The 27203-nt window shown below is 36.7% G+C and overlaps 1 protein-coding gene across 11 annotated transcripts in view; it reads left to right on the plus strand.

Moving 5' to 3' along the window:
• Nucleotides 1-27203, plus strand: part of LOC121732070 (rho GTPase-activating protein 21) — a 393449-nt gene that overhangs the window by 81384 nt on the left and 284862 nt on the right. For 6 of the 11 annotated variants that reach the window (XM_042121847.1, XM_042121843.1, XM_042121842.1 and 3 more), the window contains one exon: nt 9644-10662. In XM_042121847.1, coding sequence (XP_041977781.1) covers nt 9658-10662 — 1005 coding nt within the window. In that variant the 5' untranslated portion in view covers nt 9644-9657. The remainder of the gene's footprint in view (nt 1-9643; nt 10663-27203) is intronic. The other 5 variants (XM_042121848.1, XM_042121845.1, XM_042121844.1 and 2 more) reach the window with 5 other exon arrangements.

Here is a 27203-nt window from a genome sequence, read left to right on the forward strand (position 1 = left end):
ATGACAAAAATGCCAAATAAAAAATGTCGTGGGTAGAGCCAAAGACTTGTTACAAAATGGATTTTAATAAGTACATAATATATACAATTATACATACTTTAGTGTACGTATATGTATAGAGTCTAGTAGTCAATTAAATCTGGAACGTTGAAAAGCCATTTATACTTATTAGGAGTTTGATTGAGACTACAATCGTGCCACACACATTCCGCTGTAGGCTGTTTATGTAAATAATCTGCTAAAATCTCAATTATTAAATTCTCTATTTGAATGAAGTATAATTTGTTTACAGTAAGATCGTAAAGAATTAAGATCTATTTATGAGTTGGAATAACAAAGTTTCTTATGGGGGCTTATTATTTTTATTTATAAGAAGTTCCCATCGTTTCCGTATGCAAAACGGTAAGCAGCCTTATTTGCGTAAATTCGTCACCTCACGTAGATTTGATTGATGTCGAAACGACGGAGCAGGTTCGACTACCTCACGGGTTTGCAAATCGCACGTCTGGCTCCAACAATAAGTTATTGCGACCCACGGCATGAATCATCTACCTACATTCTACGCGAATTACTACTAATAGCTAAAACTTTACTACTTACAGGTACTGCAACCTTGCTTTGGTTGGTTATATGGCTTACTGGTTATATGAGATCAGTAAATAGCCCTTTTTTCTGCAGTCGAGAAAATACACTCAACTAAGTTTGATATTTTGGGCTTTATGATAATTTTTTGTCAGTCTACAGAAGACCACAGAAGAACCCTTGGTATTTTAAACCTATATAGATACTAGATGTTTCTAATATACCCCTGCCCTTTATCTAAAATTAGGTTCATGCGATTGGCAGGCTTGAAACGTTAAGTAATATTTAGTTTTATCATTTTCGATCATTTAAATACACGAACAAAGTACGAAATCGTGACTAGGGATTTTAGCAATCATTTCGGATGGTACTCATGCCTGCTTCGGGTGTTGCTTTGTGCCGGCAATGATAATGGGCCGAGATAGTACTTGTGAAATTATCACCTTGAATGCAAAATACTAGGGAACGGCTTAGGTCATTATGACCTAAGCTTTACCACATTACGTTAAGTGCTCAATTACCGACAGTTTAAGATTAATTGTTATGAGCACGTGAGAGAGCTGTGCGTAGTGATGCTGGAACAGATGAAACTTCTATCGCATTATTTAAGACAAATCGTAAAGATACTGTTGAAAGAAATAATGCGTTATGTATATTTTTTGGTAAATGTAAAACTGCACACAAGATATTATAACAAATCTTCTTCGAGCCAAGTCCATTTTGAAGTGCAAACTCATTTGATCAACATTTATCTGAAATTTTTATTATTAGCCATTATATATAAAATACATGATTAATATTTCATGCAGCTCTATGTATGTAAAGCAACTATGTAACGAAGGTTCGGTAGCAAATAGCAATTCAACAGGTGGCATGAAAGTTGAAGCTCGGGTACGAATATTGACTTTAATCGGTCAGAAGTTAACGGTTCCATCAAACCCGATTTCTAAATGATATTTATAGGGCTGTTGAATGAATAAATCATAACTACTATTAACGTTTGTTACCAGCGAAGCGCCTTCGTGATTTAAATACAAGCCGATGGCTACGTGACGAGCATCGGAACATCGGATTTGAATAAATCATTGTACATCTGAATGCATCTGGAGAAAGGCGTTCGATTTTCATGAATTCAATTATGCTGACCTATTTTCAGAATGTCGCTTAAAGAAGCTTTTGAAAATGTAGCTCCTTGTAAGTGATGATCACTTAGTATTATGAGTGCCTAAAAAAGAACGAATGTGGAAATACCGCTATAGATAACAAAGGTGAAGGCAAATTCAAATTCCTTCTTCAAATATATCGTCAGTTGCTGTTAAAGGTTCCTGTCAGTTCTCCGACGACATTTGGACGTATGGAAATCGTGTTCATACATAAAATATGACAACGGTTGCACAGCTTGCGCAACAAAAAGCCGTTTCCAGTAAACAGATCATGAAAGTGTGAAGCTGATATCATCTCTGTCACCTGATGGCAGCGTAGATATGCCCACGCCGACCGGAAACCGGCCGTGGTCACATAGACTCTGTTTTATCTCCTAGATAGAGCATAAAATTAGCAAGTTTAATTACATAACTGGTCGAGATGGGCTATGCCAGTTCCGCGTTAGATTTTTATCTTTTATTAAACTTTTATGGGCTTCGTCCACTTATCGCTTGCATAACTGAGCCTTATCAGTGGTATATTCTAAGTACTTTATTTGGATAGGTCACCATCGCCTCTTATAGCTGTTGAAGAAAGTAGAGGTATGCATACATGTAGTGCCCTTACAATTTTTCAATATGGCAACGAAAATAGCTGTATATGGCTTTGAATTTAGATTATTTAGAAATCCTGGTTTTTATTTTTTGCCGCAGATGGAATGAGAGATTAGTAAATATTGCTTGAGAGTTATCAGGATTCAACCTCGATTGGTAGTTCTTGTTTTGTTTGGCTTCTTATTTAATAATACTCTTAGCAATTTTTACCCAGCCAATCTGTTGACGTTTCAGCCAGTGGGTGGGTAATTTATATTATGCGCCGCTATTTGTACACGCATGTACGCAGACTCTGGCGTATCTAATGTTCGCTGATAAGCATAATGGTATATTACTGTAGCTCGCAGATTTATTCTGTGGAAGATTTAATATTTGCTCGCACTTGGAACGAGCAGAGAAAGGACTAAGGGGTTAATAAATTAACTGCTTTTATTGCTGAGGAAAATAATTCGATCATGACAATACTGAACTGGGTTAAGAGGCAATAGACATTTAATTTATTGTTATTGTCAGTGTAGTACCTATTAAAGCCTATGGTCTTTGTTGACCTTGTCACCAGCTGGTTGAATTAGCGCTTTGCTCGTGTTTATTTCCGAAACTTTTCCACACCAAAGTAAACAGTGGTATCTAGGGTAGAGAAACAGTGAACAAGTCGGTGTCGCTTGGTGTCGCAATACCGAGTGTCATATCGCAACCGAGAAGATCTAGATCACTCCTTACATTTAAGAGATTTATGTGAAAAAAATATGAGGTCAAGTTTGTTTGGTTATATTTTTGTACTTGATACAAATTATGTTGGCAGTTGGGGCAGTTTTAAGAAAGAAATAAGCAGGTCAGAATCTGCTACCGTATGAATTCTTTCTTTCCTAATTTTCGTATGTGAGTCAAAAAGGGAACATCTTTTGCAAAAAGGTCTTTTCTTCTTTTTCGATAAATATTAAAATAAATATTTAATGAGGTACACAGGGTACACTTAAAAAAAGTATTATTTTGTTCATTTGTTATTTACTGATAGTTGTGACTTGTAGCAGGTGGCGTTAAGCCCTTAATAAATAATACCGTATTTTAAAACGAGCTTTTGTTTACTCCTGATTGTGCAATGCTGACAGAAGGTCACCACATCTGTGCTAGGAGTGCCAGGTAGTCTTTTGTTGTTACAAAAAGCCATAAGTACATCACGCATTAGTAGGAACGTTAAGTATCCTGATATGAGTAATTTGTTAAAGATTCTTCTTTTTAAAAATAGTCTGCTTAAGCGGTCTTTTTAGTTTTTGCTATATTATACTTTATCTTCAAATATTATTTTATTTGCTAGTACTGTTTTTTTTAAGTAAGTATACATACTTCGTTTGTATCGTATTTCATTTGTCCAAGTGACCGAGCGATATATTCGGCCGTTAATTTACATTCTTATTTGTCACAACATTACTCAACACACAAAATTTGTTATTTTTTTCTAAATGCTTTTCGCAGCATTAGATAAGTGTAAGTAGAAACACTTAGGTGCGGCAATTAATGGTGGTAAGATAAGTCTGTGCTTTTCCAATGTGATTCATCGAATTCTAACTACGACTAAATTGCCTAGATTAAAGATTTGAAAGAAGGTAGAGTAAAAGTTAATATAAACTTTTTATCATGGATGAATACATCTTACTGATTGGTAATGAGTAATGACCACAACGGGAACCCAAGCAGCAAATGGACGTGCTATAATGGTCGAGAGCACGTTCTTGTTTTCGCTTTAAGTTCTATAAAAGTTCTTAAAACAGTCGAGTAAAAGTGCTGTAAACGTTTACTCGACGCGAAAAAGGCGCAAATTATTCAGACTAAAGTCCTATTAAAGTGGAATAAGCGCTGAGTAAGCAACAAAAAAATGCTGTAAGATTTGAGTAAAAGTGGTAGAAAACACTAAGAGTGTTTTAAGAGCAACCAAAATGCGTATATAGGATATTTAGTTCAATAAACGCAATTGATTTGCTATTATACAGATAAAGTGTGCTATAATAGCAGACGAATTGCTTTTATTCTCCTTTTTAGTTCTATAACAGCGAATAGAATGCTTTTACTCGACAAATTAGTGCTGTAAAGAGTGCGAGCTTGTGTGCTACATAAATTTAATGTAAAACAATTATAGTTATTAAACTACATCTCAATCCTTATTTATATTATCAAGTTTTTGAGAAATCAATATGTGATTATTTTTTCTGTTCGTGTAGCTACTCCAAAACATCATGCGCAACAAGCTTTATTGATAAACCCAAAGGCATTTTTACATAAACATTCATGCGCTGCCTATTTTCTTAAATTTGAAGACTAATTAATATAATTAAATATACTTAAAATATATTTTTTTACTGCCATTGTCCATATTGATAATCTAGTTGCAGTTACAGCTAACTTATTCCATTAAAAGTCGAGTAAGAGTGCTGGTCACCACATTTATAGCACAAGGTGTCGCCATGATAACAGGATTTAGGGTTCGCTTCGTAAATATCGTATAACAGCTCTTAATTACACTACAGTTCCTATACGAACGTTTTTAATTCTACTATAAGAGTTAGTCTATAAGCGTGCAGTAACAGCAGCAATGTTGCCATAAGCAATTCGATTGCGTTTATAGAGCTTTTATAGAAACATAAAAGAGCTGAGTAACGGCTGTATAAAAGCACCCAATTCAGCGAATCATCTATTCTACAGCTATTATACGACTGTTATAGATCAAACGATCGAATAACGAGTATTTTAGCCATATTCATTCAGCATCTGCTAAAAAGTGGAGTAAAAGGGCTAAAACATAGTGCTGTAAACGTTTATTCGACGTCCTTAAAGCACACATTAGCAAATATTGCCAAATAGTCGAGATAACCGCTATTATACGATAAATGGGTGTTTTATGAACGGTTACCCGGCTCTTATACGATTAAAGGCTGAGTAAAAAAATCCTTATTCGACTGTTTTGCTGCTTGGGAAATTATATTTGGTAGTAGAAAACTATGCATTTGCAAAACAAAACTTCTGTTATCTCAACTATGGTCTTTGATCCGTATCTGGTCGCTGTTAAGCATTTAAAGTGTCCTAATCCACCATTTTTTTGTTGTTACATTTTGAATGTAGTCTTGTTCTAAATCATCTAAAGAACTTTTTGTGGGTTAGTTAGGTTAGTATAATACGAATGCTTAACAGCGTCAATCTATGTATCGCATACCTTTTTAATTCCGAATGCATCCTCTTTCTTTTATGTCTGATTTTACCTTGCCCTCTGAATTTTGAAGTGCGATCGTTTAACGTGATGCCTATAAAGATACAGATGTGACAGATAACGTATAATGCGCCTGTTAATTATGAGAATATGCAGCCCACGTCGCCGCCCGCGCCACTAAGGTGGTCCCATATGAGTGATGTTTGAGTCCCCTAATAATAATCTACGATTAGAATACTAATTAGCTTTATCTCTATTGTAGAGTTTATCTTGCGTTCTAAAGCTTAATATCGTATCAACAAATAAAATTGTATGTATCATCTATCAGTGAGAAAAAAGTTAAAGATAATGAGTAATTTCTCTTACGGCGACATTTTATTATCAGTATATTGTCATCAATGAAAAAAAAGCTGAAAAAAGCTCTCTATGTTCGTATTATTACGTGCCTTAGTATTTTGTTCAAAATTCCTTAGTAAAGTCTATAAATTGTAACGCACTCCCTTTAATTAGTTAAGATATTGGGTTATATTTAAATTAAATTGAGTTTGCAGCAGAGATCGCACCCTCTTGAGAACCCTCTCTATTTCCTATTATTGCTTTCTTAGGGAGAAGCCAAACGAGCGTAATTTGTGAGTTGTGAGTCGCAGAATTTCAACTTGCAGAAATTCTGCTGAATTCAGTTTCATACAAAAGTCATGTTTGATTCACACTAGCGTAATTTTGTGAGTCGTGATTTGTATGAAAAGATATTTTACGCGACCGAAATTCTGCGACTCGCAACTCACATATTACGCTAATTTGGCTTCACCCTTAGTGTTTGTAGTATAATAACAGCCATAGTGGCGTTGGACGGAAAAGCGTGATGATGTGCTGGGAACAGATCATAATATAATGTAGGATCAATTTTAAAAGTAGAGTACCCAGTAGTAGGAGTAATGGGGTAGTTTTGTTATATAAGATACGACGCGGCTTGTATCAAAATGTTACAAGTTATTTGCCCCTCTTAAGTAGGTAATAAAAATTTGCTATTCGAGGCCCAAGCAGATTCACTGAATATTTCTGTTAAAACAGATGTAACAATTTTGTTTTGGATCTATACTGTACTCGGCGATACATGGCGGTAGCGGTCATTGACTCCCTGTCAAAAACTTGTCATATTCTATATAGAAAAACCGCGATTGACAATGAAGTGTCAGATGTTGTCAATCGCGGCTTTGTATAGAAAATGACAAGTTTTTGACAGGGACTTCAATGACTGCTACCGCCATGTTTCGCCGAGTACAGCGGGGCTAAAATGGTCACATAGCAATTCCTCTCAATCAATTCAGCGAATGAATTGTCAAAACTGTCAAACTGACAAATGTCAAATTAGTATGAAATAATGAATTGCAACTTGCAAGCAGACTTGCATTTTGCGATTTTAAAAAAGTGAATCATATTATGATTCATTATATGATTCTCTAAAGCGACCATTTTAGCCCCGCTGTGTAGTATCCTGTATCCTGTGCTTTTTGGACCTAGTATGCCTATCATACTGATTACTGTCATCACATCAAGCTAACTAAGCTTCTGATTTAGCATCGAATAGGATCCATAATTTCCATGAACCATTGTTATCTATCCCATAACTTTTATCATAATCATAAGTCTCAAATGAAAATTCCATTATAACAGTTTAGTATAATGCTTTATACTTATCACCGGGCCCCACTGTATTCTAACTATCCCATTACTGCACAATGCCTGCGGCCGGTAATCTCTGCTAAGCTGTTATCAGTGCCAACAGAAATGCTTCATTTAAAATTCTAATTCAGTTCCTCAAAGAAAAAGTGTACTGTGCACTAGTGCTGCAAACATTTTTGTCGATAAAAGTTGTTATTATTTTGTGCTTTTTATCGACTTGTTATGATCTATTGGTATATACTTATAAAGGAACTGTTTATTTTTATTTTTATGCAATTCTCAATTTTGTTAAGTACTCTGCCAACAAATTATGTGCAGTATAAAATATTTCTCCCCCTTTTAAATTATCCTAAAATATATATTTTTTCTGAAACTGATTTAAAAATGTACCCCTCACATAATTTAAAGTGCAAGTTCTCTAAAAAATAAATATTATAGAGATCCCTTCTTATTGACCTGTTTTACATTTTCAATAACAACTTCAATCTTATAATGCCGCGTGTGACAAGGTTTTATTATTCTATTTATTCAAGATTTCTGAAAAGGATTGCTTGTTAAATAATATGAGCTGTTTGTCTTACATATTGTGTTCATGTTTATCGATAAATATTGGACAACACTAGAGAGACATTGTGAAACGGGCTTCAAGTTGTTTAGAATTGTATTTGTCAGCAATAACGGTTATAACACTATAATGTTTCCTTTTATTACTGCCAGGTGTTGATTTAAGTATGAGTTTTATGTAAAATACAGCTGAATATTATTATAACAGTAAATTACATCAATTTGGTTAACCTTTCTATTATAGTGAACGAATAAGACTACGATTAGGTGGAGCTAGGAACAAAACTATAAAGAAAAACAAAAAATTGACTACAATTATTGTAATTTTCAATATACAAGTTACATATTTCAAAGAATGCCTTAACACAGTTTGAAATAACGAAGACCAGTCCTGTTTGAAGGAGGAAATGAGAAGTACTCCCCTACAATTACCCCTGTGCCTAATCATACATACGTGCGGATACAAAATCCATAGGAAAATTGCCACTGGAGGCTATCATCACAAGAACGTGGGGTTATACACGCTACCCTAAATGTTATAACTTTATTTAAAACTAACCCTTGCCCTAGTGGTATTAAAGTTTAGTTTACAATATCAGGTAATATTTTAATAAAGTTAGAAAATCGCGCATGCGTTTGTTTTGGAGGGAAAAAGCGTAAACAGCGTCACCATGGAAATGCAGAACAATACAATACTTCAGGCTACAGTGACGCAGAAGGTGTACTCAGTTTAAGGCTAATAGTGCAATTTCGACAATTCTTTACGCGTTTTGCGCAAATGTAAGATTTTTTACGCTTAAGTATTGTTGGATTGTGTGAATTATTATTTTGCGCAAAATTGTGCGAATCGTCGATTGTTGAGTTTCGTGTAATGATATAATTACGACTCCGGAGTTACCTTTGTTTATTCGCGTAAGTGTTTGTTTGGCCTCTGTTCAATATTAATTTATTATTGTGCTACTTTTAACTCTACAGATCTCTGATTTACAAAAATAAACTACTCTATTTTCTTTATACTGTATTAGACAGTTGCTTATTTGTTCATCTCGTTTTTCAACGACTAGAAATCGCAATTTAGAAATAAATTATGTGAATATCTGTCTCGAAATAATATACAAAAAATATCGATATTTTTACTACTTACCCCATCACTATTATTTGACGCCTACACGCTTAATTTTTTTTGTGTTCTTAATGTTATTTACCGTTACGTAGCGAAACTTAATTTTTTGTCAATAAAATAAGATTTTAATATGTATAATTTGCATTTTATAGATTAAGTCATATTCTAAAACTTTTATTTAGATACTATTAAATGATTTCTATTCTTTCTATTTCCGGTGGACATAATTACGGTCAACCTTACTTCGGATTCTTTAAACCAGTTACAAAGAGTTTTGAAATTTTTGTCACGAAAAGTGATCTCATAAAGGTCAATCGTCTGTGCCTTGAAAGGAAAAATAAAGTGCGCGCGCGCAGACATCGTGCCGCCATCGACTACTAGCGCCACGCCGAAAGTTGTAGACGTACGAGCTTGCTCCGTGTTGTTGTAATTCACCGGTGATACGATAGATGGCGTTAATATGAATCGCACAGTTTTCCAACTTTTTCCTATAATTTTAAGTATGTAGTTTACTTGGTATCGCAAATAGTTCTGAAAATCAATTTAGCCGTTATAATAAGTATTAACATAAGCTTGTTAATGACTTAACATTTCACAGTAATCTAAATTCTGAAGACTATGACAAAAACATCATCAATGATTAAAACGACGTATAGTAGATTTTAGAGTAGCGTAAGCAATAATGTAAATATCATAATTCATAAAATAATAATTTAAAATTTTCTTTTATTGCAGATTGGCGCGCTCCGATGACGGAGGAGTCGGACGCGCGGCGGGGTCGCAGCGCGGCGCCGCGGGCGGGCGGGCGGCCGGAGCCGCGGCCGCGCACCGTGCCCCCGCGCCTCATCCGCCCCTCCGAGCACCTCGCCCTGGTCGAGCAGGCCCGGGAGCGCCGCCACCCCGACCGCCGCGCCTCCGACCACGTGCCCATGGACGACCGGGGGCTCGACCGTCGCTCCAGCGAGCAGCCCGCCTCGCTGGAGCGCGTCCACCGACCGGACAGGCGGCCCGTTGAGTACGCGATCGTAGACCGACCGATGGACCGCCGGCCCCAACACCAGCAGGTGGAGAGACGGCCTCCCGATCACTACGCGGTCGTAGATCGCCCGGGCGACCGGCGGCCCGTCGATCAGTACGCAATCGTGGACCGCCGCCCCGTGGACTACCCGCCGATGGATAGACGACCCATCGATCACTACGCGACCGTGGAACGACCGATCGAACGACGGCCAGTCGAGCACCAATCGGTGGAGAGACGGCTGGCCGACCAACGGGCGTTCGTGGACCGCCGGCCCGTGGAGCACCAGATGGTGGACCGGCGACCGGTCGACCACATGATGGTGGAGCGACAGATAGAACGGCGGCCAGCTGACTACATGATGGTGGAGCGGCGGGCGGTCGATCCTCAGATGGAGCGGCGACCGGCTGACCACATGCTGGTAGAGCGACAGATGGAGCGGCGGCCGGCCGACCACATGTCGGTGGATCGACAAATGGAGCGGCGGCCGGCCGACCACATGGTAGTGGAGCGACCGTTGGAACGCCGGCCCGACAATCAGTTGGTGGAGCGGCGGCCGGAGCAGATGGCGCTCGTGGAGCGACGGCCCGTGCCGCTAGTACCTTCGGTGACAGTGCTTCAAGGCCCCAGGGGGCCTCCGCCCCAGCCGGGGCCCAGGCCCTACGTGGCCCCGCCGCGTATGCCGGCGCCAGTGCATCCAGCCTCCAGACTTCCAGTTCCTAAAAGAGATATACAGGTAAGCAATTTTCTCATTATACGTTTTCTTTTACTCAGATAACCTTCCTGCCAAATTTTGATATATTGATCCTTGTTAAAAATAAAAATACACGTATTTTTTCTTTTATAATCACTCAGTACTCAAAAATGTTGAGAAATAGCTTCCGAAAGTTATCCTAAATAACACTACAATTAATAGAAATGCATATTTAGAAAATGGTTCTCATCTTCATAAATGAAATCACAATGCTTTAAAATTTTACTACTTCCGACTTCCTAAACATTAAACCTAGCCACATTACTCATTAGGTCCTTACACGAAGCACTGATAAATGATGCTTCGTTTGTCAATTAGCCACTATCGTCAGTAGTCGTGCGATTCTGCAGCATACTACTGTAAAAAAACTAGTAAATAAAAAAGGCTTTTCTTTTTTATCTTATAAGATTTTTATTTTTTTCACTCAGTTTGCAAGCTTAATTTGAGATCTATTAGATTTTTTTATATGATTGCTGTGGTTTGCAATGCAATTTTACGAATAATGAACACAGAAACATATAAGTAATTTAGAAACTGACAAATTTCTAAATTAATGTATTCCTTGGAGATAAAATGTTTGTTCCAATCCGACCTGAATACGAAAGGATTTTAAGACCAGATATTGTTTAATGTGTATCATTTGTTTTAATTTATTCGTAGAGAAACTACATATTAAAAGCCTAATATCTAAAGTCGCTACCGAATACGCATTATCGATAAACACTCAAACAGGGCTCCAATCACATTAATCGCTTTATAAGAAGGAATTTTAGAGAAAGAATTAAGAAATTCCGAAAACTTTCGAGCACACATGCAAAATTTGCGATAACAAGACAGAAACGTGTATAATTATTGGTTATGTTTATTTTATGCAAACAACCTAATTAAATATTCGTATGTTTGACAGATCAAAGTATTTTTACTAATTGCTTATGAAAATTTATGATGTGTCCGCGTGTTGGTGATTGATAACGTACTTTCCAATTATGTGGAAATATGTGCATTCCTTGATAGAATTTGCGGGGGAAATTATTTTCTGCAGGATGTAATTTCCTCAACTGCTGTCTCTTGACGGCAAAAAGAAGATACCAGGTTTCTTACAAATACATTTCCGGTAATCTCTAAAAGGTTTTTTTAGCACTGACAGTTCGTTAACTATTATTATTTTCACAGGTACCACGTTATAGTATCCTGTCAAAATGTTTGTAGACCGATTGGATTTGATGTCATTTCAGCGCTCCCGCGCTTTCACATACCACCCGAGCAGCCGAGTTAACAAATATTTTAATAGGGTTAAATTACTTTATTTTACTAGTAATGAACAGGGATTGCTGCAGAAAGTTTCGAAAGTATCGCACGCACAGATTGGCGAGTATTTGCTCAGAAATAATGACTCAATTTACCCAAGGTATAATTAATTTCATATTTATTTTGCGCTGCGGATGTGGGCGTGGAAATAAAATAATTATAAATTAGTTTATTTATAAGGATGTTAGATTTATAATGATCGGTATCGGTATTGGATAACGGTAAGCAGTAAGCTATTGCGATTGTACAGTATATAGGTACAATGTCTGGGCCAGTGAATTAAACACATAAATAACGTATAACTAAGTGTTCAGTTATACGTTACTTCTGTGCTTAATTTACTCGCCCAGACATTGTACATACTGTAGTACTCTGGTGACGGCTGGTGTAGAAGTGATCATCAGACCGAAGTCGAGCGACCACTCCAAGCACCCCCCACTACCTAAGTAAGCGTCCATCTTTATTTATCAATACACTACAACGATTTCAACATAAACAGGTTATGTAGGTGAAAATAGGGGGCAAAATGTAGAGTTTTTGAAACAAACTGCGAGATGGAATACTTTATTATTTAAAAAAGGTGTTGTAAAGGTCCGCTTCCGCTTCTAGCCCGCTTTTAGTTGTCCAAACAACTCTTAGGTTCCCTTTTTTTGGATAATTTTGATAATAATTGTGTCTTGGATAACTTTTGTCGTGGCTTATGAAACGCAGCATTGCCGTGCAGAATGACCGCCACAACATAATAATTATACGCGCAAATAGTCGCAAATTCAGGAACATAAACTCAAAAACCTAAATTCAGCAACTTAAATTCATCCTTAATTCAAGTTCCTAAATTCAGGATACTAAATTCAGGATCCTAAATTCGGGAACCTAAATTCAGGATTCTCAAATCATGTGGCGGTTATTCTCCACGACAATGTTGTGTTGCGTAATACGTTCCTATATTCAGCAAACGAAATTCACAATCCAGGTTGTGTAGAGGCTGGGTTTGTATATGATGTATATTGGTACGTTTATATGATGGGCATCACTGTATTGCGACACGTATTGTGCTGTTTGTGCATGTACCGTAGGCTGTAGGCGGCGCTTTCCTTCCTATGCAAATGCGATGACACGGCGTTATCTCCGAATATTAATATGCTATCGATACAAGACAATACAACGCGTGGCGCCGTGTAACGCGTGTATCCGAAATATTGACAACGCGCAATGCATTACGTAATAGATCGCTTATCGTTTGTTATTGTGTGTGCGTTGCCAGATTTTTTTGTGCCAAGCAAAGGCACCATTTTCTCTATGGTGCCAAGTCGGGACTTTGGAATTTTTCAAGGAGTGAGCACACTGAGACGGGCCGTGCCGGGGCTCATCGCAAAAATCCGCCTCCATACAATTTGTATGGAAGCGGAAATCCGCTGCGCCCCGATCCGCTTCCATACAAATTGTATGGAGTCGGATTTTTGCGATGAGCCCCGGCACGCTGAGCCCCGGCACGGCCCGTCTCAGTGTGCTCACTCCTTTAAAGTGAAAATAGCGGGAGTCTTCCATCAAAAATTTATCTATTGTAACGTAAACGTAATTACGTTTACGTTACAATAGATAGCAAAAGTAGCCATAGAAAATCTACCCCTCTATCTACCACACTCCAACCAACCAACCAACATCTTAAGTTTTGGTGTAATACTAAATTATGTATTCTGTGATTTTGAAAGATTTTTTTGAAAGGATCAAACATCAAAGTACTTATTAAATATACAATACGTGCAACTGGCATACAAAGAATTATTATTAAAAAAAAATGGAAAAATCTGCGACAAAACTCATAATAATAATCGGCCAAGTGCGAGTCGGACTCGCGCACGAAGGTTACCGCGAAAGTAGTTTTTTATTTTTTTTATTATGAATTATTAAAGTACACCTATAATTGAGGATTTTGTGAAAATTTCAGGAGCCTACTTGTTACCATTACTGAGATAGAGCAAAAAAAGCCAAAAAATCACATTTGTTGTATGGGAGCCCCCTTAATTTTTTATTTTATTTTTAGTATTTGTTGTTATAGCGGCAACAGAAATACACTATCAGTGAAAATTTCAGAAGTCTAGCTATAGCGGTTTTTGAGATACAGCCTGGAGACAGACAGACGGACAGACAGACAACGAAGTCTCAGTAATAGGGTCCCGTTTTTACCCTTTGGGTACGGAACCCTAAAAATTACATTTCGATGCGAATTGCGATGCGAATTCGCAGTTTTGTATGGGACTATAACCTAACGACGACCTCTGTGGCTCAGTTGGTGGGCTGTTGGTAGCTCAAGCCGGGGTCGCGGGTTCGAATCGCGCGGAACAAAAAGTTTTCAAAGTTCCTGGGTCATGGATGTGTATTATAATTATATATGTGTATCATATAATAAAAATCTTAAATATAATATAAAAGTATTAAATATATTTCCGTTGTCTGGTACCCGTAACACAAGACCTTCAGGTACTTACCACGGGGCCAGACTGACGTGGTGTGAAGCGTCCATAGATATTATATTAGTACCTGGATGACGAAGCTTTGCTCGGTATAGCAAACACTCATTGACTTCGTGTTTCTTAATAACGCCATCTGCTGGTCGTTAAAACAATTAGTTGCTCACATAATAGTATTATTATTCGCCAATAGATGTCAGGAAGAGTCATATTTTTCAGTTTATCGATTATTGATAAAACACGAATAAAAAAACATTTTCTGAAAATGATTGACTATTGACTATTGACTCTTACTCTCTAAAAAGTTATAACTTACAACTAACTTACTAATATTAACGCCGCAGCTTATATATATGACTTTTCCAATATGCCAGACAAAGACAAGTAAACCTTGTAGTATTCGCTGTGTAAATATTATATTAGAAAGGAGTAAAAAATGTGCGCGTTTACTTGAGAACCTTTCGTCGGTTAAATTTCGCCTTGAAAAAGGACTCCGGACCTAAAAAGTGAAAGTCGAATATGACCTGATTATTTTAGCAGCTGTACAGTTAATGGGATTGTCTGGTTCCGTCTGACCCACTTGACCGGGGAGACCGTCTGTCTGACTGACTGATCCTTATCAGTATAAGTGGTTTTTTGTTCCGAATGCTAACAGGGACGGAAAATACAGGAAATTAGTACATATTATCATAAAGGATCCTCACTAGACTATTTATCTAAGTAACAACATTTAATTAATTAAAAGATAATCGGCTAAGTGCGAGTCGGACTCGCGCACGAAGGGTTCCGTACCGAAACAGAGCAAAAATTGGCTAAAAATTGTGTTTTTTGTATGGGAGCCCCCCTTAAATTTTGTGTATATTTCAAGTGTTGGCATCATTGAAACCGAGCAAAAATGTTTGAAAAATCACGTTTGTTGTATGGGAGCCCCCCTTAAATATTTAGTTTATTTTGTTTTTAGTATTTGTTGTTGTAGCGGCAACAGAAATACATAATGTGTAAAAATTTCAACTCTCTAGCTATTACCGTTCTTGAGTTACAGCCTGGAGACAGACGGACAGACGGACAGACATCGACGTAATAGGTTCCCGTTTTTACCCGAACCCTAAAAAACGAAATAGGTACTTAAAAACTTTTGCGAAATATTTCACAGTTTCCATGGTATTTGAGGCGCCAGTCAAAGGTAATTGCAATTAGCCAACCAGCTGACTGTTACAGCCACGCTTTTGAGTCGATATCGTATTGTTATAAGAATAAGAAGACCTCAGATACAAAACCTTGATTAATGATTCTTCGTCGCCATATTGTCTCGCGAATTCTGAACAAAATATTCATAAAGGAGGTCGGCAAGTATTGTCCAATTGACTCTCAATGCAAATAAATTATTCTTCTACCAATAAGTTTACAAAAGCAATTATATTACCACTATTAGTTCCAATTAAAAACCATGATTTGTATTTGGTTATGTAACGAGTAGGACTGGGTACTTAGTCAAACCGCATTCGACAGTTTTGACTGCGAATCAGCTATCAAAAATGTATGAGAAATTGACTAAAGGAATTAAGCATCGCAAAGTTCTGTGTATCTCTTTTGGTTTCTGAGTTTTTCCGACAGGAGTTTTATATGAACCTATCGCAGCCGGATCGTACAATCTGTCCTAGGTATTACATTACAGCTAGCCATTTTCAAACACAGAGCGGTTTTTTATACGGTGGTTTAACGACTATATAACAACAGCATTGTCGATGGGTTAATGTTTTGACGATAGCCAATCAAAAGCCATACTGAATAGATAGAGTCCAACTGACTTACTACCGACGGAATCGAATCGAGAATCGAATCAGCTCCATCTCATAACTTTTCCTACTTCCGACGTATAATATAGCGCAAAATCGTGCTGCGGCTCAATTTGGAACTAATTCGATCTGAACAACTTTTCCTATGTATGTCAAATGACAAAATATGCCACACTTTTTTGTTTTCGCGGTCGAAAATATCGAATGCGAGTTGCCTAAGTGCCCTTAGCTGACTCACGGTACGCCTCATTAGATATTTGGCGATGTCTATCGGATCATTACTACAATTCAATTCTGCTGTGGGCCAAATTGACCCACTTTAGGGTTTGGCCCCCTTTACTGTTGCAACTCTTTCGACAGCCAATCAACGGGGCATTGATCGTTTGTCTTTTATTGCTTCGATTGTTCTGGAATGTGTCGGAGAGAAATTGTTGAAAGGAGAGTGGCCCTTCGTGTTGTGTAGTGATAGGTGCAACAATAAAACAAATCAGTTTGCTTTGAAGGCTGTGTGGAAGTCCAGGAAATATTAAGTTCACTGGGGCGGGATATAATATCTATCTAGTTAGTAAATATAATTTCTTGTAATGAAGTACAATATTAGGTGTAAGGTACGCGACGCGACGTCGTGCTCCGATTTTATTTTGCGGATATATCTATAACTAGCGACCCGCCCGGCTTCGCACGGGTATAAAATATATTATAGCCTATGTCACTGAAATAATAACAGCCCTCTTTTTTGTCGGGGGTTAAAAATCAGCCAAGTGCGAGTCGGACTCGCGTACGAATTAATATTATTTTGTTTTTAGTATTTGTTATCTAAGCGGCAACAGATATACACAATAATAAAATGTGAAAATTTCTGAAGTCTGGCTATAGCGGTTCTTGAGATAAAGCCTGGCGACAGACAGACAGACGGATAGATGGACAGACAACGAAGTCTTAGTAATAGGGTCCCGTTCTTACCCTTTGGGTACGGAACCCTAAAAATGATTAAAATCGATTCAGTAGTTTTGATTTTAAATAATTTATATTCACTACTACCCGGGGCCAACCCATGTTTGTTAAAATGGTATGTATCGAGGAAATAAAAGGCTTTATTATTATTATTTATTATTATTACTACCCGTGGTCCGCATTGGTCGGTACCTACTGCCGCAAAAGCTACGTCCCGCAATTTTTAAATCTGTCTATATCTTCGAAAATATTAATTTAAAATTTAAATCATAATATTATGTTGTAGAGGGCCATAATCAATAATGTATTTAAAGTAAATAAGGATTATTGCCGTATTGGTTAAAATCGCTTCGAAAATTAGCCATTATTTGAAGTTAAAATTAAATGACAAAAAAATGTTATTGTGGGACATTCATAAGAGATATATTTACTTATACCATCGCGGAGTTTTCTGTAGACTTTTTCAATGTGTACAATAGGTATTAGTGATACCCCTCCCGCGAGCGCACCCCAGCATTGGTAGCGCCAGCGCCCACTTCGAAACGGGCGTAAATCGCAATATTTTAATTTCGCCTGAACTTCTAAGCTAAACGTCCAATTTTAATCATTCAAAGACCAAATATAATCTACATAAACTGTACTTAGTGATGCAATTATTTATTTTGATAAGGATTATTAGTATAAGTAAAATAAATGCGTTTAAATGTAGTCCAAAAAAAAATCAAAATTTTTAAATAAAAAAATGGTTGTTGTGCCTCACTTGACATAGATAGGTATAGTGTGTCGCGGACATTTTTGTAGATATTTATAAGATCTACATTTACTTAGAACATTGTATAGTTCTATCTTTTATAGTTTAGGCAGCGTACGCAAAATAAGTAAATTTTCTGGTTGTTTCCGAAAAACTGAAATATCTTACGGAACCCTATATTTTCCAACATAAAAAGTAGCCTATGTTACTCGTAGATAATGTAGCTTTCGAATGGTGAAAGAATTATTAAAATCGGTCCAGTAGTTTTTGAGCCTATTTATTACAATTAAACAAACAAACAAACAAACAAACAAAGTTTACCTCTTTATAATATTAGTATAGATATAAAAATGAGTCGCTGAATGTGTTGCTAAGCGTAAAACTCGAGGACGGCTGAACGGATTGGGCTGATTTTAGTCTTGAAATATTCGTAGAAGTCCAGGGAAGGTTTTAAAGTGACCTGTGACACGAAGTTCACCGGGACAGCTAGTTTTAATAAAAACTTAAACGTTTTAAAATTGTTTAATATTTGTTAAAAATTATTTAACAATTTTAAGATATAAAAGTTATGAAGGGACTTTAAAAGTAGTCATGGGGTGATGAAATATTATCTCCTCTTTTTACCTTCCTTGGTTATATTTATCTTTGATATAATAGTGTATTACAACAATCCATATTTCTCGATATAATTTCTTTTAGAATGATTTTAATTAGACTCCCACATATTCAAAATTCAAAAACAAGATATTAATTCATGCAGGCTCTGCATTAGTATGATTTATCTATCGCTAAGATACGCTTCCGTCAGGGTGCATTCAATTATATTGATTGTACCATCTGATAAGACAGCGTTTAGACTTTAATACTATAGTAATAGGGTCTACAAGGGTACAAGAGGGTCCGCCCACGAGCCGTGTTTGATGGTAATGATACATCGGCGCTCGTGTTGCGAAATATTACAAGCTCATAAACATCTAGTTGAATTAAACGCTATCTCGTATTACATCGGCCTGTCTTGGTGCGTTTGGGCTCATCTCTAGCTCTATTAATAATATAGACAGACACTCTTGCGCATTTATAATTTAATAATATTAATAGGCTTTAAAGAGTAGGGCTGATTTTATCGCTAAGCGTTTCGGCAGCGGCGTTGGAGCGCGCGCGTTCGAAGATGTATGGGCATTGGGCCCGACTATAAAAATTAAAAAGCAACTACTACCTCCATACTATGGGGGCAGTAGTTGCGTTTTATAGTCTTCATATAGCTCGACTTCAACGGCGCTGCCGAAACGCTTAGCAGTTAGCGATAAAACCAGCCTAGATGATTATTAAGAGTAGATATGTTATATGACCGCTGTTAAGCATTTGTGTACTTAGCCACTTTTTTTTTTGTTGAATTTTCAATGCATTCTTGTACTAAATAATCTAAATATTATCATAACTGCATAACTCAATTTGTAATTTTTGTGGGCTGATAGTAATTGGATACACAAAATATGATTAACAGCGTCCATGTGTGCGTAGGTAAATACAAGCGATATTTATAAGGCAGAGGCGCAGGAACTCGGAAGCAAGCACTCGCAATAAAAACCGCCAAGTCGAGCAAAAAAAGTGGCACGGCCGTACCATCCTCTTCTCGAAGCAATTCAGGCTCTTTTTGATTCCCCTATAACTTCGTTGTGGATAAAGCAACAGGCCTGAATTTTCAGTTGGTAAGCAAGCATGGTATAAACACGGTATATTTCAATAGACTCTTCCCTAGACTAATGGTCTACAGACTACACTCTACACTCTACTCTATGTATATCTATACCAAGTTTTCTCCTCTTCAAATCAACGGTCTTACTACAAAAGATTTAAACACCTGTTGAACAGTTGATTAGAAAAAAATTCAGTACAAAATAGTCTCAAAACAACTGTTCAATAGATGAATAAAGTTTTTGTGGTAAGACCGCAAGCCTTTAAACTACATTAAAATATTTTTCAACATCGATATGAGTTTTTTGTGGTATTTAAATAGAAAAATTGAAAGCCAAAGTCTTTTGCTTGAATATAATGAGGAAAAATCACTATAAATAAACCGTCATGTAACCAGTTATTAAATTAAAAACCGTTAGCAAAAAGGCTTCCTGGTGCTATAAAGTTAATGAAACCTTATCTCTTCGGTAAAATAACGCGTTTGCGTCGCGTGTGCGGCTGAAAAACGTCTAGTATCTCTCACATTGCGATCTTATTACTATAAAAATAAAGTTCGAAATCGCACATCATATCCGCAACTGCACGTGAAACTTAATACCAGAGTATTGCCGTTAAGACGCTATTGACTGGTTAAAAAGTATATCGGTTTTCAAGTGCGTTTGTTCGCTATTTGAAGTGGGTAATAAAGTGAATAAAAAGCGTACTCTAGTGGACGTGGGATGGTACCTTAACATTAGTAACTCAAATTGTCTGTTTAGAAACCTCTCCACCAAGAGAAAATTGATAAAGCGAGACGGGAGCTGATCCCGTCACTCTTCTGTGTCAATTCAAGAAGCTCGCATATTGGGGCCGTTATGCATTTAATAAGACGCATTCCTAAAATGAAGCTTACGAACTGCCTTGTAAAGTCCTTCAAATGAAACAAAACCTAAGCATCACACACTCATATTTTAAGCGTTTAAAAGCTCGTTTACTAAAATTCCGTCAGTTTTCGATCTATCTGTCGTTAACACTAACAACACACTACAATATCATAACGTCGTTGCGCCTGCCAAATCCTGTCACATACAGTCAAATTAGCAGGGGTAGCCATAAAACAATTTTATTGAATGATTGATGGATCTATCAATCAATTAAAGGGTTAGTTCACACATAATAAGATTTGCCACCATACTGCATTTTAAATTTATTGATAAGTCCAACCATTATTAAATAAAATAGTTTATTGTTTACCCCTGAGACTGAAACACATACAGGATTTGGCAGGCGCAACGACTATAAGTCATCAGGCTCATGACTGGTTTGGACTATGGAGTGAGCGGAACATCAGAACACCACGACTTCACCGCGATTCAATCTGGAGCGCTGAACCATCACGCTTGCCATATATAATGTCCTAGTTGATGGTCTGTAGTCTATGATGTAGATATTTTCGAGAAATATGATAAAGAAACAGGTCTTCTTAGAAATTTAATACTAAAAAAGTAAAGTCTCAACAATATCTAACAGAAATCGCGACGCCTCACAAAAACCTTCCTCAAAAAATCAACCTTCTCTTCTTTAAATCGGAGAACTATCTATCTTATGGTTTTTCGCAGCGTAGGAATAAATTGAATAGAAAACGGTAAAAAGATTCCCTAACACCATAACGGATATTATCCGGCCAACGTAAATCATCCCGAGGAATGTTCTCTAATGGAAACAACAAGTCACGGATGTACGCTTACACCCATCTACGTGTAGAATACAAGAGAAACTCTAATTGAAAACGACCGAATTGGAAATTTGCAAGTGCGAGCTTTTCTCGGCGGGGCGTGATTACATTTATCATAAGGGGCCGTCCATAAATTACCTGATTTTAAAACTGTATTTGAAGTGAGTTGAGAAGTGAGTTTGAAGAATTTTGTTTTTAGCTAGCTTAGTAGTGGCTTTTGTTGTAGCACAGTAGCAGCAACAGAAATATATAATTTGTGAAAATTTTAAGTGTTGGTATCGTGGTTCATAAGATAAAGCCTGGTAAGAGACAGACAGACAGACAGACAGCGAAGTCTTAGAAATTAATTGAATTCTGATTTAGTACGGAACCCTAAATGCTCGTCTTTACCCCACACGATATTCGGTCAGATTTGGCTAGACGGATATATTCCTCCCCCTAAATGCCTCGCGTAAATTGTGGAAGGCTCCTAAGGTGAAATGTAGCTGTAATGGACGTGATTAAGATACCTCTCTGCGGCTTGAGAATTGCCGTGGAAATGAGTGTTTCTATTTCGTACTATGCGTTGTAAAATAATTATTATTTTATGTTATGTCACAGTCGTTTCCAGTTAGTTTAGAGAGATAGATGTTACCAGTAGGCCGTAATGTTTTTGAGATAAAAAAAAAAACTTAAGAGGTGTCAAGGGACACCCGAATCCATCGAAGTGTTAATCTCTCAACCTGTAATATAAAAAAAATATCAAAAAACGACACCTATTGACGCCCAGGAATACTATCAACGCCCTCTGCCCCTACTATGCAGGTACTAATAAAAAAGTGTCGAGGTCAGATATCGTTCTGTCTAGCCTCATTTACGCCGAACGCACCATAAGGAACTTCGTTCCAAAAAATCATAATGCTCTTTTGCATTATCTAAATTCTAAAGTATTATATCCATGTGAAATTTAATTCAAATCGGTGCAGCGACTTAAGCGTGAAAATGTCACAGACAGACACAATTTCTAATTTATTACAAGAGATCGCCCAATAAATTCGACCTTAGTTTCAACGACATTAGGACTACTACCTAACTATATTTTGTAAAAAAATATTGAATATATTTTTTCAACTCTTGTTTCTGGGACTGACTGGCTGACTGACTGGGACTGGAGCTGATCTCAGACTGACTGTGTCTGCATTGTCTAATAGTATCTAAGACTAGATGAACCCGCGCGGCTTCGCCCGCGTAAATTAGGAATTTTACAGAAACCGTACATTTTCCCATAAAAAATATTTCCCCCGTATTTTCCACATTTTCCTGAGTTTCTTCGGTCGTATTAGTCTTAGCGTGATAATATAATATATATTCTTACTCGATAAATGATCTATCTAACACTGCCTATAGTCTTACTCGATAAATGATCTATCTAACACTGAGATAAGTTTTTAAATCGGACTTGTAGTTCCTGAGATTGACGCGTTCAAGCAAACATACTCTTCAGGTTTATAATATTAGGTAGGTATAGATTTTTTTTAATTATCGCTTGACAAACTCGAGTCTCGATCTAAAAAACTATGAAATGGTATAATATGGTAGTGATGATGATGATGATGATGGTGATGATGAATGTAATTTGCATAGTAGCATATGCTTTCTGTTCTTAAAACAACGCCGAAACTCCCAAACTTGTATCTATAAAGAATCAGGAGTTCTCTCAGCACCTTCCGAACCACGGTATACCAGGTATATCTCGGTGCAAAATCTTACTTGTTGGTAGCATATGCTTGGGATACTTCTCACGAAACCGAAGTCACCACATGTTTCCCTATAAGATTTGAGGAGTTCCCTCGATTACTTATGGATCCTTCATCAGATCACCACTTTTGTGAATATAATACCAAATTGAGATGATACCCTATATACCAAAAGAAAAATTTTGAAAATCGGTTAACAAACGGCGGAGTAATCGTTGAATATAAGAAAACGAACATAACACTTCCCCCATTTTGAAAGTCGGTTAAAATTGTAGCCTATGTGTTATTCTGATGTATAAGCTATACTATTGTAAAGTTTCATTAAAATCCGTTCAGTAGTTTTTGCGTGAAAGAGTAACAAACATACATACATCCACACATCCATACATCCAAACAAACTTTCGCCTTTATAATATTAGTAGGATAGGATTCAATAAAAAAAAAAAAACTATAATCCATTTCCAATTTGTCACCTTGTTGTCAACAGATTTCAACCACAAATAAAATAAAAGAGTATAATTCGTGTGAATAGGCTTGTCACTCAAAAATCTCATCATTTTTCCTAGTGTGTGTGTTATAGTGTGTGTAATGTTTTATTGGTTAAAAAAATGTATGATAAAAGCATAATTTCAAAATAATATTAGCTCGATGTACTCCTTTACCATATAAACTATAACTGTGCAAAATTTCATTCACCTACGTTTCCCCATTTTTCGTCAAAAGGGATACAAAGTTTTTGGCTCACGTTATATAGATATTAGTAAGGACTGTTATTACTCATTTGTCAAATTAGTCATTTCTATAGTCCATACTCAACTAGGCTATAGGTACCTCTTTTATTAAATCGTAATATCAATTAAGGTTACGATCACGATAGTATTAATGCCTGCGTAGTGAGGTCTCAGCAATTATAAACGTGTAAATCAATTCACCTTTCCTCCTTTCTCGAGCCAGTCTTATACAATAGCTTTTGTCGTATCAATAAATCACGGAGTTTCATTTAATTATTAATTTAATTAATTTCATAATTATAAGCAATGATACGAATTAATCATAGTAATTGCAGGTTGCTTCTCATCAGCGACCATTGTGAGGTTTGCGCAACCAGTAAGGTCAGCATAATAGTACGTGCTTCTCTAGTAGGTACCAATTATTCGAATTGAAAATCAAACGATACAAATTAGTATACAAATTACATACAACCGTCTTCGACTTATGCAAGCCTGGTAATTCAGTTCGCTTTTTAGGGGTCTGTTCATAAAGAAACGAGGTGAATCTTTCGAAATATCAATAGGCAGCCCGACTCTGTGAACGGCAAGTCTTGTCAATTCAATGGACAATGTGTATCTTCTGGGGTAGTAAATAAGTTCAGTTTTTAGGGTTCCGTACCCAAAGGGTAAAAACGGGACCTACTAAGTCTACTAAGTAAAAACGGGAATTACTAAGACTTCGTAGTATGTCCGTCTGTCTGTCTGTCTCCAGGCTGTAACTCAAGAACGGTAATAGCTAGAGATTTGAAATTTTCACAGATTATGTATATATGTTGACGCTATAACAACAAATACTGAAAACAAAATAAAATTAATATTTAAGGGGGCTCCCATACAACAAACGTGATTTTTTTGGCCTTTTTTGCTCTATATCAATAATGGAAACAGGTAGGTACTTGAATTTTTCTCAAAGTACTTAGTAATATGTGTACTATAATAATAATATTAAAATAAAATAAAAAATTAAGGGGGCTCCCATACAAAAAACACAATTTTGGCCTAATTTTGCTCTATAATGGTGCGGAACCCTTCGTGCGCGAGTCTGAATCGCACTTGGCCGATTATTAAAAGATTATTTAAAATTTCATTGCATCGCTTCGTAATGTTTCAATGTAAACTAACCCTTAGTATACAAATTACTGCATTCGACGCAATCCTGGTATATCAGTTGGTTTAATGATGAAAAATTATGATGATTATCTAGAAAACTAATTGTAATTAGTAAGTTTAGTAATTACTAGATTTTATAAGTAATCGGGGAATCAATCGGAGACGCTGAACGGTTGTTAATTATTTTAATCAATTCGTAGTGAAAGCTTGCCACAGAATCGTAAAGCTACAACAATTTGTAGTTTGAATATTTAATAAATTTTACTAGTTTATTGTATATTACGGCTTTACATTAAACTTTGTTTAGACTAACAGCAGCATAAAAGAAGTTTAATAAGTAATAACAAAACGTATATTTCGGCCATTAGGACCTTAGTGGCTAGGACTAAAACATATCTCATGCCATGATCACATATTCTACCAAATACTTAGTGTGGCGAAACAGTGCCCTGTATCGCCACACTTGTCCTCACTTTAGAGTTCACAATACTTAACTTTACCTTAGGTGGTCTGATCGCAGCGAAAACACGGCGAATTTGCCAAGAGTCACTCACTCGATTCGCCCAAAAATCGTAAGGTAAGGTCCTTAGAGGTAAAATAATCTCCAACAAGCTATTTCGAGGATGGCACCAACCGCCCACGGGCCACAGTAGCGGCCGATCGTAAATTTGTTTGTTGACGTTACGTAAGCAGTTTACCGACGCCTATAACAATGCACAGTCGTATAAAGGCAATAAAATTACTGTATGACCGTTATTGAGGCCTCGTAACGTATGGCTTGTCTTTGGCTGTAAGGTATAAAATATGATCGGTGCTGGGGCTACCTGAATTAGAAATTTATTAGTGGACATTGAAATACGATACTAAGGAAACTTAACTCTCATAGTACATGCTATATGATCTACCGTTTTTGTATACTTTTAGGCACACAAAAATTGAATGACAACGAAACAATAAACTCACTCAGTGCATGTTTCTTTGCGATTGGTCTCGACAAGATAGTTGTCCAAGTCACATATTTGACAATGCCTAAGGTTATGTCGTATTCAAAATAGAGTTATGTATTACCTATTATAAAATATTATATTCAAAAAGTTGAATGTACCTTCGTCCTTTACCACTACCCAGGATCCTTGCAGTAATTTAACGAACAGCATTATTGGCAAGGAAATAACGGTACGTTAAGGTACGGTACGTAATTACACCAGTTTAGCGAATATTGCTTCATTAGGGTTCCATAGCCAGTATAAAACTAGACGCGTAGAATGTAGATATAGTCAATGTTACCAGAAGATTATTATAAAGCTATTATTTCAGGCACCATAGACAATAATAATATGAAACGTATATTATAGTCCGTCGAGAAAGTGAAGAAATTAAAAAGTGGCAACATCGTAGTGTCATCCCTTTTTTCCTAGATTGATTTGAAAAGGATGACACTACGATGTTACCACTTTTTAATTTCTTCACTTTCTTGACAGACTATATAAAAACTTTTAGCAAAAGTTTTGATACCTTTTGCCTTCACCATTAACATGTAAAGGTTTAACTCTACTTCTCTGATATTTCATTAATAACAGTTTATAACAGTATCTCTTTCGTTTGCTATTTTTCTTTAAATATTTTGCTACTACTTTTGCTATAATGGTCAATGGTCATATTTATTGGCAGGAGGCAACCATTATACTATATTATTTATAAACACCTCCGGAGCACTAGCACGTAAAATATCGCAGTCGTTAAAATGAATTCGAATCGATTTTTCACAGGTGACGACCGAATAACTTGAGGTAAATCACGTTATGTACTTACATTCCGTATAAGGCAATTTGGTGACGATAAAAAACCGTATTCTGATCGCCCGAGACCTACAATGTAGGTTAATTATAATAAATTAATAATCAATTTGAGGTCAGGAAATCGAGATGTATCCTTTTTTGATGTGTTTAAGGTTGCAAACTTCGATTTTATATTAAAGGCAATGTCAGATGCAAATGTATTCGCGGAAAAGCTTTATGGGAAACACTTAGGCTGTGATGATGCTCTGGTTATTAAATGGTAGGTACTAAAATCCTTTTCTTGGTTTAAAAGGTCGCTACGAAGTTAAGGTTTTTTTCTTGGGAGCGAGCGAGCGAACCATCTCTATAATATGTCTATAGACTTCTAACGTTGGGGCTGAATTCTCTCCGAAGGGTTATGATGTGCTAAGGCTGTGAAT

This window comes from Aricia agestis, chromosome 11 (assembly GCF_905147365.1).
Source record: "Aricia agestis chromosome 11, ilAriAges1.1, whole genome shotgun sequence".
NCBI lineage: Eukaryota > Metazoa > Arthropoda > Insecta > Lepidoptera > Lycaenidae > Aricia > Aricia agestis.